This window comes from Gobio gobio (assembly GCF_949357685.1).
Source record: "Gobio gobio genome assembly, chromosome: 3".
NCBI lineage: Eukaryota > Metazoa > Chordata > Actinopteri > Cypriniformes > Gobionidae > Gobio > Gobio gobio.
This window is the reverse complement of record NC_137099.1, coordinates 4,810,570-4,822,741: the sequence shown is the minus strand read 5'-3', so window position 1 is coordinate 4,822,741 and position 12,172 is coordinate 4,810,570. Positions and strand designations below refer to the sequence as shown.

Below are 12,172 nucleotides of genomic sequence, written 5' to 3'. Positions count from 1 at the left end.
AACAAGCGTCCTCCACTGAGGGAGATCGAAATTCATACGATAAGATAAAATAAGTTAAAATTAAAATAATAATAATAGGCATAATTAAAACCTACAAATACTTCTAATAATTAAATAATACTGAAACGCGAAAAAGGACAAATCTCACCGTTTGTTAGCAACGGATCCATCACCGACCTTGCTGATGTTGCTGATGTCTAAACTTTTCTCCTCAGGTGACAACGTGACAGAGGCGACCAATGAAATCGAGTCATAAACGTGAGGGGCGTGGTTTGCGCTTAACTGGTTTGGTGGAAAAATCACGCCTTTATTCTTGTACCGGCGTGGTCACAAGTCTGAGCAAAATATAGAAGAAAAGTGAATAAAAGTGTACTTTTTAATTACAAAAATGTCACTTCGACGTTTGGCATTGGTCTCCATCGTTGTGTTCTTCACCACAGAAGCTGTTTCAGGTGAGTTTTTAATTTTTAATTGAAAATGACATGAGGGTCTTGGCAAACCTAAACAGTTGTAAGTTAGTTGTACATTATCGTAGTATATTGTAGTCTAATTTATACATTTCAAATGACTGAAAAGGCCAAAGAGTTTCTGTCTTTGACCTTATTTTTACGTTTTAATTTCATCATTACCCTCAAACCAGGGATACATTTCACTTCCTGGAAAATAACTCGCTTGACCAGACGTGCTTGTTGAATATTGACTAACACACTCTCTCATATTTTGATTATTAGGTGCAGATGTGATGAAAGCAGTGGGTGATGAAGTTTCTTTTCGTCTAGACAAACCTCTTCCTTCTTCTGTCAGCAGCATTACCTGGAAACACATAAACAGTGCTGGTGGTGTTGTCAAGGCGATTGAATGGGATGAAGAAGACGGTTTAGTCATCGCGAATCCGAGATTCAGAGGCATCACAGCTCTTGATGTGAAGACTGGACAAATCACTATAACTAAATTAAAAGTAGAACACAGTGGAGTTTATACCATTGAGATCAACAGTAAAGCGCAGGAGCAAAGATTCACCTTGACTGTTAAGGGTGTGTAAAGGCATCATATTATTGCTTGTTTGTACTTAGCCTCACATACAGAAAAGCAATGTCATTTTACAATAATGCCATCAGATTGTAATACCATTGTACTTCAAAAATAGTGTAGTATTATAGTACTTTGTTAGTTATGGTTTACATTAAAGTATGGTTTGCATAATATTACATCATTTTACCATGGTATACTGTTACAAGACTTTTTCCAAGGCTATAGTTGTTTGATTTTAGTTTTGTCTGTGGGCTGAACATTCATAGTTTAATTGTTTCTTTCACAGATCGGGTCCCCAAACCTGTGATAAAGATAGAGAAGACTGATAACCCTGATGTTTTGTATTTGAGATGTGAGTACAGTGAAACAATCATCTGGAAGAATTCTACTGGAGAAACACTGATGGGTTCACCAATCGCCAAAGGAGAATCCATCACAGTTATAAAAAATGGAGATTCAGGAAACTTCTACACCTGCACACTCGATAACGGCGCGAGTAAAGAGACCAGCGATCCGGTCTATGAGAGAGATCTGTTTAAAGGTGAGACGCTGGAGGGACACTAACCACAACCTGTTTGTAACTAGATGAATATACTTGTGTTTTTGCAATAAAACTTGTGTTATGCAATTTAACTAATTCTACACATTTAAAGACCCCCTATGGTGAAAATCAATGTTGTTTATATGTCTGTGTGGTGTTTTTAATATGCTTTAAGACAGAAACCATGTGCAAATTCATTAGTCAACACCATTGTTTCTTTCACAGAGCCGGTCCCCAAACCTGTGATAAAGATAGAGAAGAGCAAAGGTAACCCTGATGTTGTGTATTTGAGATGTGAGTACAGTGAAACAATCATCTGGAAGAATTCTGCTGGAGAAACACTGACGGGTTCACCAATGACCAAAGGAGAATCCCTCACAGTTAAAAAAAATGGAGATTCAGGAAACTTCTACACCTGCACACTCGATAACGGCGCGAGTAAAGAGACCAGTGATCGGGTCTATGAGAGAGATCTGTTTAAAGGTGAGACGCTGGAGGGACACTAACCACAACCTGTTTGTAACTAGATGAATATACTTGTGTTTTTGCAATTAAACTTGTGTTAAGCAATTTAACTAATTCTACACATTTAAAGACCCCCTATGGTGAAAATCAATGTTGTTTATATGTCTGTGTGGTGTTTTTAATATGCTTTAAGACAGAAACCATGTGCAAATTCATTAGTCAACGCCATTGTTTCTTTCACAGAGCCGGTCCCCAAACCTGAGATAAAGATAGAGAAGACTGATAACCCTGATGTTGTGTATTTGAGATGTGAGTACAGTGAACCAATCACCTGGAAGAATTCTGCTGGAGAAACACTGAAGGGTTCACCAATGACCAAAGGAGAATCCCTCACAGTTATAAAAAATGGAGATCCAGGAAACTTCTACACCTGCACACTCGATAACGGCGCGAGTAAAGAGACCAGTGATCCGGTCTATGAGAGAGATCTGTTTAAAGGTGAGACGCTGGAGGGACACTAACCACATACATCTTAATGTAACTAGATGAAAATACTTATGTTTTTGTTTAAAGTATGCCATAACTCAGTAATGCAATATGTAATTTAACGGTATAGGTAGGCAATTTTTGTTATTCTGATTGAAACTCTCTTCACATCCTGATAGCAATCAATAATAGATGTGGTTTAAATATTAAAACATGGACACAGACCGATCAGACATAACATAATTGTGTTCCTGACCAATGTTCCCTCTAAGCTGCGCGCGTGATCGTAGTTTAAATGAGAAATAATTGCAGTACTTTGTTCAACCGCTATAGAGTTAGTATTGCTATAGTGTCAGAACAGGTGAATGTGGTTTACAGGTTTCATAGAGAGAATTATGTCACCGCAGTGTGTCGTGTTTGCGGTCCAAATTTCAATATGAGAGGCAACGTGAAACGCAAAGACATGTGAAATAAAACCTTATCGTGTTTTAAAGAAGAGTGGCTTGATTAAGTGGTGGAAATAACAGATGATGGACACAGCACGGTAACAAAACAGACATTTACAGTTACACACCCTCCACAAGTGTAGCATGCAAACTCAAAACACCAAAGTAACACATGTCAGTTTAAATAGATGTGTGTGTGGTTTGGGTTTCAGGGATGTTTAGATAAGAGTTCACATGTCCCCTTGAACATATTTAGCTATTAGATCTATTTAATTACTTCAGTTTTTTATATATATGTATAATATATCAGTTCAAATACTTCAATTAGTTTGTATATTATATTATATGCTGTTATAATTATATTTTATTGTAAGCCTAATAAAGAATTGATCTCACAAGGGGATTGTTTAGGGATCATTGCCATTGAAAAGTAAAAAAATAAAATAAAATCTGATATAGAAAATCTTGGAAATACATAAGCAATAAACAAACATAAGTTTGATGGTTTAATGCTGCCTGTCGCCAATGAAAACAATCTCAGTGTAACTGCTTAATTTTTTTTTCATATTATATTATTATAAAGAATGTAACTGTTTTGGTGGAGATTTTTAAGTAAGTATTTCTTGGTAAAGAATACAGCATTGTAAAAAAAATAAATAATAATCTGTCAAATTAAAATGTGCTTAATTTAGTGACTTCTGAATTAACTGCTGTAAAATAAATGATTTAATATATCTCTAAGTTACATCAAGGGTTAAATAAAATAGAAATGGCACATTAAAGCTGCTGTCCGTAACTTTTTTTGTGTTCAAGATTTACAAAAATTATATGAAGAGAATGTACAACATGAATCCATTTTCCAAATCGTGTTTTTGTCTTACCCTGAATCATTATGGTACACTTATAATAAGTGTTTATATTGGGACTATATCAGACCGGTCTGGGAGGAAGCGCACAGTCCCTGCGTGACTCGCCATAGACACAAACAGAGACAAGTAGCTCCGGCTACAAAGTTCTTCCGCAAGACGCATGCAGTTCTGTTTATTAAATGCTAGAGCACAAAAAGTTATTATAACGCGGTTCGATGTTCTCTTGGGCAGGAAGGAAGAAGGCGGAGTCGGTGTGACTGGGACTTGCGACTTTATTAAGCAAAAGCTTCTCAGATACAAACATAAACAGCGCACGAGGGCGCATCAACACATAAACATTCACTCTAGACTTGTAACGTTGATCACTCAGGTTCAAAACGGTTTCTCTCAGGTCGGCAGAGTGCGCAGAGTCCCAGTCCAACTCTCTCTCTCATCTCTCTCCCGGCAGCCGCTTATATGCGGTCTCTCCACGCCAATTACTGCAATCAGAGACAGGTGTTCGTCATTTACACTTGACCTACTTACCGACCGCTCGGCTCCGCTCTCTCTCTCCCGCTACAGACCTCGCGAAACCACGCCTGCCCCGCCACATACCCCTACCGCCCGTCTCAGGCCGGGGAGCCATCCGGCGAGCCTTTATCTGGGTTAAAGCCTGCTGGCACCGCTCCGTCCACTGAACTGTATCTGGTACTTCCTTTTTAGTTAGATCAGTCAGCGGGCTAGCGAGGTCCGAATAATTAGGCACAAACCTTCTGTAATATCCCGCTAGCCCCAGGAACTGTCTAACCTCCTTTTTGGTCTTGGGCCTCGGACAGGTCGCAATAGCTGCGGTCTTATCAATTTGGGGACGCACCTGCCCATGACCCAAGTGGAAGCCCAGATATCTTTCTTCCACCCGCCCAATCGCACACTTCTTTGGGTTGGCCGTGAGCCCCGCCCTTCACAGCGACTTCAGGACAGCTCGCAAGTGCTGCATATGACGCTGCCAGTCCGCACTATAGATGATGATATCATCCAAGTAGGCAGCGGCATATGCAGCATGCGGCCGGAGAATTCTGTCCATCAGACGCTGGAAGGTCGCAGGAGCCCCGAACAAGCCGAAAGAAAGGGTGACAAATTGGTGTAACCCGAACGGCGTGGTGAAAGCTGTCTTTTCTTTGGACATGGGAGACAAGGGGATCTGCCAATATCCCTTTGTTAAGTCCAGTGTCGAATAAAAGCGAGCGGTACCTAGCCGATCAAGCAACTCGTCAACCCTTGGCATTGGATAAGCATCGAATTTTGACACAGCGTTTACCTTACGGTAGTCCACACAGAACCGGGCCGAGCCGTCAGGTTTAGGCACTAAAACTATCGGGCTCGCCCAGTCACTGTTGGACTCTTCTATTACCCCCATGTCCAGCATAGCTTCTAATTCTGCCTGAACAACTATTTTCTTGTGTTCAGGCAAGCGATAAGGCCGGCTGCGAACAACCACACCCGGCTTTGTCTCAACGTGGTGTTGAATGAGGTCGGTCCGACCAGGTAGGGGCGAGAACACGTCAGCAAACTCTGCTTGTAAACGTTTTACATCAGTGAGCTGCGGGGGTGAGAGGTGGTCTCCACCAGGGGCCAGAGCAAGAGATTGAGGCTTTTGGATCGCCTCCGGCCCTAGATCCTCCTCTCCACTCACTACCATCGCTAGCATCACTGACTCCGCCTCAGACCATTTTTTAAGCAGGTTGAGGTGGTAAATTTGACGTGCCCCGTCCCTATCTGACCGCACGTTGAGATCGCCAACTCGCCGTGTGACCTCAAAGGGCCCTTGCCACTTTGCGAGTAACTTAGAACTAGAAGTAGGGAGTAATACAAGGACTTTATCTCCCGGTGAAAATTGACGAAGTCTAGTGCCTCTGTTGTAGAGCTGTTGTTGTTTGTCCTGAGCCTGTAACAAATTCTCCATTGACAGCCGCCCCAAAGTGTGGAGTTTTGTTCTGAGGTCCAGGACATACTGAATTTCGTTTTTACTTGCGGAAGGCCCGTCCTCACAAGCCTCTCTAAGGACATCCAGCACCCCCTGAGGCTGGCATCCAAAGAGAAGCTCGAAGGGGGAAAACCCCATGGAGGCTTGGGGGACCTCGCGGACAGCAAACAACAGAGGCTCCAACCATTTATCCCAATTTTTGGCGTCCTCGTGAACGAATTTACGAATCATGGCTTTCAACGTGCGATTAAAACGTTCCACCAGCCCGTCTGTTTGTGGGTGATAGACACTGGTGCGAATCGATTTAACGCCCAACAATTCGTAAAGTTTGCGGATCGTCCGTGGCATGAACGCCGTGCCTTGATCGGTGAGAATCTCTTTTGGGATCCCCACCCGGGATATTAACGAAAACAGTGCGCTTGCCACACTTTTCGCAGAAATAGTGCGTAGCGGAACTGCTTTGGGATATCGCGTTGCATAGTCCACCAGAACTAACGCAAAGCGATGTCCCCGTGCCGACCGTTCTAATGGCCCGATGAGGTCCATACCAATTCGTTCGAAGGGGACCTGCATCAACGGAAGGGGGCACAATGCTGCTTTTGGGTTGGCTGGTGGATTCACCAACTGACATTCACGACAAGACGCACACCACCTGCGTACATTCCCGTGAATGCCCGGCCAGAAAAACCGGGCCATGAGACGGTTTAGTGTAGCCGTTTGTCCTAAATGCCCGGCCATTGGATTCGAGTGAGCCGCCTGGAAAAGCATTTCCCGGCGGCTTTTAGGCACTAACAACTGGGTTGTATCTTGTTTACAACCTATCTTTTATAACAGAAAAATACGGATGGCCGTCGATGGAACGGACCTGACTAATCCACCTCTCCCAACTGAGCAACCGTCTCTTTCCTTTTTACACGCTTTCCCCAAGAGGCATCCGCACACAAGTGCCCCAATAGTTTATTAAATGCCGGCCAATTGGTACCCAGAATTAGCGGATTCCGGAGGTGTGGGTTAACTGCAACCTCAACACTAAGCGTTTTACCCCGAAATTGAATATCCACAGGCAACAACGGATAGTTCACCACTTCCCCGTGCACCTTAACCATGTGGCCATTAACCAATGCCTTTGGTTGAATCAAACTTTGATGGATGGAGGTCTGGTTACAAGCTGAATCCACCAAAGCTTGATAAGTACCCCCCTTGATACTCACGGGTATCTGGTACAGGCCAGCTTGATCGGGGGCAGCTTGTGGCGCGTCGGGGACCCGGATCAATGTCCCCACCTCCATCACCGGACATCAATCGATAAAATACCCGGGGTCCCCACAACGCCAACAAGCCGGCCCAGACTACCCCGCAACTCTAGTGGCTGGCAGCGGTTCCCCAAATTGGCGCGGAGAGAGCGCCGGTGCGGATTTGGAGGGGAACGGGTCACTGGTTACTCCCCCTCCCCTAGGCGCTGATCTGGTGGCTGCCGGAACCTCTGCGGGCAGCCCTGTCCTCCACCTCGGTGCTGGCTTGGGCAGCACCCCGCTGCGAGACCTGGGAAGAGGGACAGGTTTGGAGAGAACAGAGGGGAGAGGAGAAGGGGGGGAGAGAGAGAGAGAGAGAGAGAGAGAGAAGCCGAAGGAAGGGGCTCGCCGACCCGGTGGCACGCCACTATCTGGTCCTCCGCCAACTGGATGGCCTGGGTCAGCGACGTCGGGCGGTGGCACGCGACGAACTGTTCCAGCACCACACGGTCGATGATTCCCTCGATGTCGCTTCCGTCGGCCATCAGCCACTTGTGGCAGGAGTCCCGGAGCTGTTGCGCGAACGCAAAGGGCTGGCCGGACTCGTCGAGTGCCAGGGTCCGGAAGCGTTGGCGGTGTTGTTGCTGAAGGATGGCACGCTTCAGGTCGTCGTAGACCAGGAGTTTCTGGACTGGCAGTTGGTGTGCGGCTACCTGCGCCTCTCCAGATAACAGCGGCAGGAGCCGCATTGACCAGTCCGTCTGGGGCCATCCCCGGACCTCGGCGGACCTCTCAAACAGGTCAATGAACGCCTCTGGGTCATCCTGGGGACCCATTTTGGTGAGAGGCACGGCGGCGGTCGAGTCTGTAGTGGGGGTGGGGACGGCCCGAACCTCCCGGTCCATCCAGCTCCGGAACAGCTTGCGGTCTTCATGCTGGGCGCGAAGGAGAGCCTCGAAGCGTTTCTGCTGCTCCTCCCTCACGGCCAGCAGGTCTTGGTGGTGCTCCTGGTGAAGACCGGCGAGCGATTGGACGATGTCCGCAAGTTGCGTTCTTGGCGGAGTATGCATAGCGGCGGCGATCTTCTTCCCTCCCGGGTTTTGGCACCAGTGTAACGCGGTTCGATGTTCTCTTGGGCAGGAAGGAAGAAGGCGGAGTCGGCGTGACTGGGACTTGCGACTTTATTAAGCAAAAGCTTCTCAGATACAAACATAAACAGCGCACGAGGGCGCATCAACACATAAACATTCACCCTAGACTTGTAACGTTGATCACTCCGGTTCAAAACGGTTTCTCTCAGGTCGGCAGCGTCCCAGTCCCAGTCCAACTCTCTCTCTTATCTCTCTCCCGGCAGCGGCTTATATGCGGTCTCTCCACGCCAATTACTGCAATCAGAGACAGGTGTTCGTCATTTGCACTTGACCTACTTACTGACTGCTCGTCTCCGCTCTCTCCCTCCCCACAGACCTCGCGAAACCACGCCCGCCCCGCCACAGTTATGAACTGCAGCTTAAAGTTAAAAGTTATAACTGCATGATGAAACCACTTTTTGTGTGTGTTTGCATATGCTGTACAGGTCTGGTATAAAGAATGTTTTTGCTCAGGTGACCAAAATGTCCGCCCAATAGAGAAAAGTTTTGCTCAGCGAGAAAATAAATTAGAGTGAACATTGTTCCTGACCCGTCGAGGCATGGACTCCACTAGACCCCTGAAGGTGTTCTGTGGTAATCTGGCTCCAGCAGATCCTTTAAGTCCTGTAAGTTGCGAGGTGGGGCCTCCTTGGATCGGACTTTTTGTTCAGCACATCCCACAGATGCTCGATTGGATTGAGATCTGGGGAATTTGGAGGCCAAGTCAACACCTCAAACCATTCCTGAAGCATTTGTGCTTTGTGGCGGCGCATTATCTGCTGAAAGGGCCACAGCCACCAGGGAATACCGTCTCCATGAAAGGCTGTACATGGTCTCAACAATGCTTAGGTAGGTGGGACGTGTCAAAGTAACATCCACATGGATGGAGGACCCAAGGTTTCCCAGCAGAACATTGCCCAAAGCATCACTGCCTCTGCCGGCTTGCCTTCTTCCCATAGTGCACCTGGTGCCATGTGTTCCCTAGGTAAGCCACACACACACCCGGCCATCCACGTGATGTAGAAGAACACATGACCATCAGACCAGGCCACCTTCTTCCATTGCTCTGTGGTCCAGTTCTGATGCTCAGTGCCACTGTTGGTGCTTTGGGCGGGGTCAGGGGTCAGCATGGACTGGTCAGCGGCTGTGCCGCCCCATACACAACAAACTGAGATGCTCTGTGTATTCTGACACCTTTCTATCAGAACCAGCATTAACTTCTTGGGCAGTTTGAGTTCCAGTAGCTCGTCTGTTTGATCGGACCACACGGGCCAGCCTTCGCTCCCCACGTGCATCAATGAGCCTCGGCCGCCCATGACCCTGTGGCCGGTTCTCCACTGTTCCTTCCCTGGAGCACTTTTGATAGAGACTGACCACTGCAGACCGGGAACACCCCACAAGAGCTGCAGTTTTGGAGATGCTCTGACCCAGTCGTCTAGCCATCACAATTTGGTCCTTGTCAAACTCACTCAAATCCTTACGCTTGCCCATTTTTCCTGCTTATAACACATCAACTCTGAGGACAAAATGTTCACTTGCTGCCTAATATATCCCACCCACTAACAGGAGATGAAGAGATCATCAGTGTTATTCACTTCACCTCATAATGTTATGCCTGATCGGTGTATATTTTCTATGGAAGTCTCAGGACCAAAAAAAGTTTGTTCAATCATTGCATTCGCTCACGCAGACATCACACGTCATCAGCGCGTTCCGTAATGCTGCGTTCACACCAAACGAGAATAGAGCGTCATAATCGCGTCTACCCCGTCTAGTTTCACACGCAAATATTTTGAATGCATTCGCGCGTCCGCGGCGAATTGGACACGCGTAGAAATCGAGCGCTAGAAGCAAAATTGGCCCGCGTTCAAGGTACTCCAGGAGAAATATGTCATAAAACACCACTCTGCCTCTTTTCATTTTCATTAAAAATATATATTAAACATTAATAGCCACACAAATATGGTCCAGGCAACTCCTACATTATCTTCACTGCATGTGTACACTGTGTGCAGAATTATTAGGCATGTTGATTTTCTGATCATGTTTTTTTTCCAGGCACATTTGACCAATTCCAAATCACAGTAATCCTAAAAACTACTTTTAATTTAGTATTTAATAATGTATAAGTGATATATAATTGTTCATGAAGGCTGGAAATGAAAAACACCTTTTATTCAGGTGTGCAGAATTATTAGGCATGTTTTCTTTTACAGATAAATTGAGCATTACGGAACGCGCTGATGACGTGTGATGTCTGCGTGAGCGAATGCAATGATTGAACAAACTTTTTTTGGTCCTGAGACTTCCATAGACTTCCACTTCCTTCGCACCGCGCGAAACGTGCCTTCCGCGCCGCGGGACCTCCAGTCGCGCGTCAACGTGCCTTTCCATTGACTTAACATTGAAATCACTCGCGCCAGACGCTCTATTCGCGTTTGGTGTGAACGCAGCATTAGGCTATACAGAGTCGCAGAGCGCCACAATCAAACAGCAGCCGCCTTTTACAGTTCCTCCAAAACAACAAGCTTATGCTGCGTTCATGCAATATCGTAACCGTAATTACGAGATGGTAACCCGTGACATTCTACCTGAACACTGTTCACGTCCTCAGAATTGGATTTATGCATTTCTATGTCAACCCTATCAACGTCGAAATTAATCTGCAGCAGTCTGGTGGTACAACTGAAGCTCTGTGAATTATGGTCATTTTATTTGTAATGAGACGTGAGGTAATTTAACGCCGTCCCACGTGACGCTTTGCAGACTTTGCTCTGCCTATGTGTTTCATGTGTTTTGAAGGGATCTTATGATTTCAAAGCTAGCTTGCTATTGCTAACCGCTCTGAAATTGCCTACCCTACCTTTAACAACCTTACCATGACAATTTAAATGTCTGTTCCAGGAATTGGTTTTATAGGCATAACATATTTTTTCCTTCATTAGAATCAAACAAAGGATGTGCCGTTGCTCCTGTCATTCCTTGGATCACTGTGGTTATCATCCTTGTCCTATAATTGCTTTTCACAGTAAGACAACTATTGTGTAAAAAATGTTTTTAATGTGTTTTCATCTGTGCTTATCATTTGCTCAGAACCCAAAACAAACATAACATTCATTAACTCATGAATCATTCACAATACACAAGATTTACAAGAGTAAGCTTAATTAATATCTTTGTGGAAAGTCATTACTATATGTTTTATAATGTAAATAAAACTATTGTATGTTTTCCCCTCTGAAATAACAGCTGTGAGTGTGTGATTGAAGCTGCTCATCATGGACTCTCTGAATCCCAGCTTTACTGAACCGTCTGTGCTTCATCACTTTGACTGTTGCTCTTTGACCTTTGGCCTGCCGCACAGACGGTGTTGGAACTTCATCCTCAGGTTATGAATACATGAATGTACTGTTAAATATACATTTCAGATGCTTTGTTTTCAAAGAGGAACAAGATGAGAATCTCTTACTGGCACAAACTTAAACTGAGAGTTTTGCAGGTGTGTATAGTGATTGTGTAGATATAAATAGCTTCTAAAAATTGGTATTATTTTATAATTAAAAAAAAGAATACATTTATATGACAGATTTTGCACAAACGTTTTGCTTTTTATTTTGTGGTGCAGAGTAGAGAAAGTGTTTTATTCTATTTAATAGTATACACATTGAATGAATCACTTTGAAATCTTCTGTCAAATGTAAAATGTGAATGCATTTATTCAAAAAAATTGTTTTGTATTTATTACATTAATATTTATAAAAAAATAAAGAAAGAAGTTTAATCAATTTTGAGTTTTGTTTGTATAATTTAATTACATATTTACAATCAGTTCTTATAAAACCGCTATTGTTTTCGAGGAGCACATCCCAAATATTCACTACAAAATTAATATATGCGGGTAAAAAAAACAATCACTATCCTGTCAACTCCTCATGGACAAAAACAAGCCCCGCCCTACATGTGTTCTTGTTCAAGAAGCCATTTCATTCAGATATGTCACAGACTATG

General features: G+C 44.6%; 1 protein-coding gene across 1 annotated transcript; it reads left to right on the top strand.

Moving 5' to 3' along the window:
* Positions 1-289: 289 nt before the first annotated feature.
* Positions 290-11,921, top strand: LOC307123517 (uncharacterized protein). Its single transcript, XM_079812063.1, has 7 exons — positions 290-452; positions 732-1,034; positions 1,319-1,573; positions 1,799-2,056; positions 2,282-2,536; positions 11,110-11,192; positions 11,414-11,921. Exons 1-6 carry the CDS (start codon positions 389-391, stop codon positions 11,178-11,180), a joined length of 1,206 nt encoding a protein of 401 aa, XP_079668189.1. The 5' UTR covers positions 290-388; the 3' UTR covers positions 11,181-11,192; positions 11,414-11,921.
* The last annotated feature ends 251 nt before the right edge of the window (positions 11,922-12,172 follow it).

Coding starts and splice junctions, on each gene's coding strand:
- LOC307123517 (XM_079812063.1), top strand. CDS start 389: ATGTCACTTCGACGTTTGGCATTGGTCTCCATCGTTGTGTTCTTCACC. Junction 453..731: donor CACCACAGAAGCTGTTTCAG/GTGAGTTTTTAA, acceptor TTTGATTATTAG/GTGCAGATGTGATGAAAGCA. Junction 2,057..2,281: donor TGAGAGAGATCTGTTTAAAG/GTGAGACGCTGG, acceptor TTTCTTTCACAG/AGCCGGTCCCCAAACCTGAG.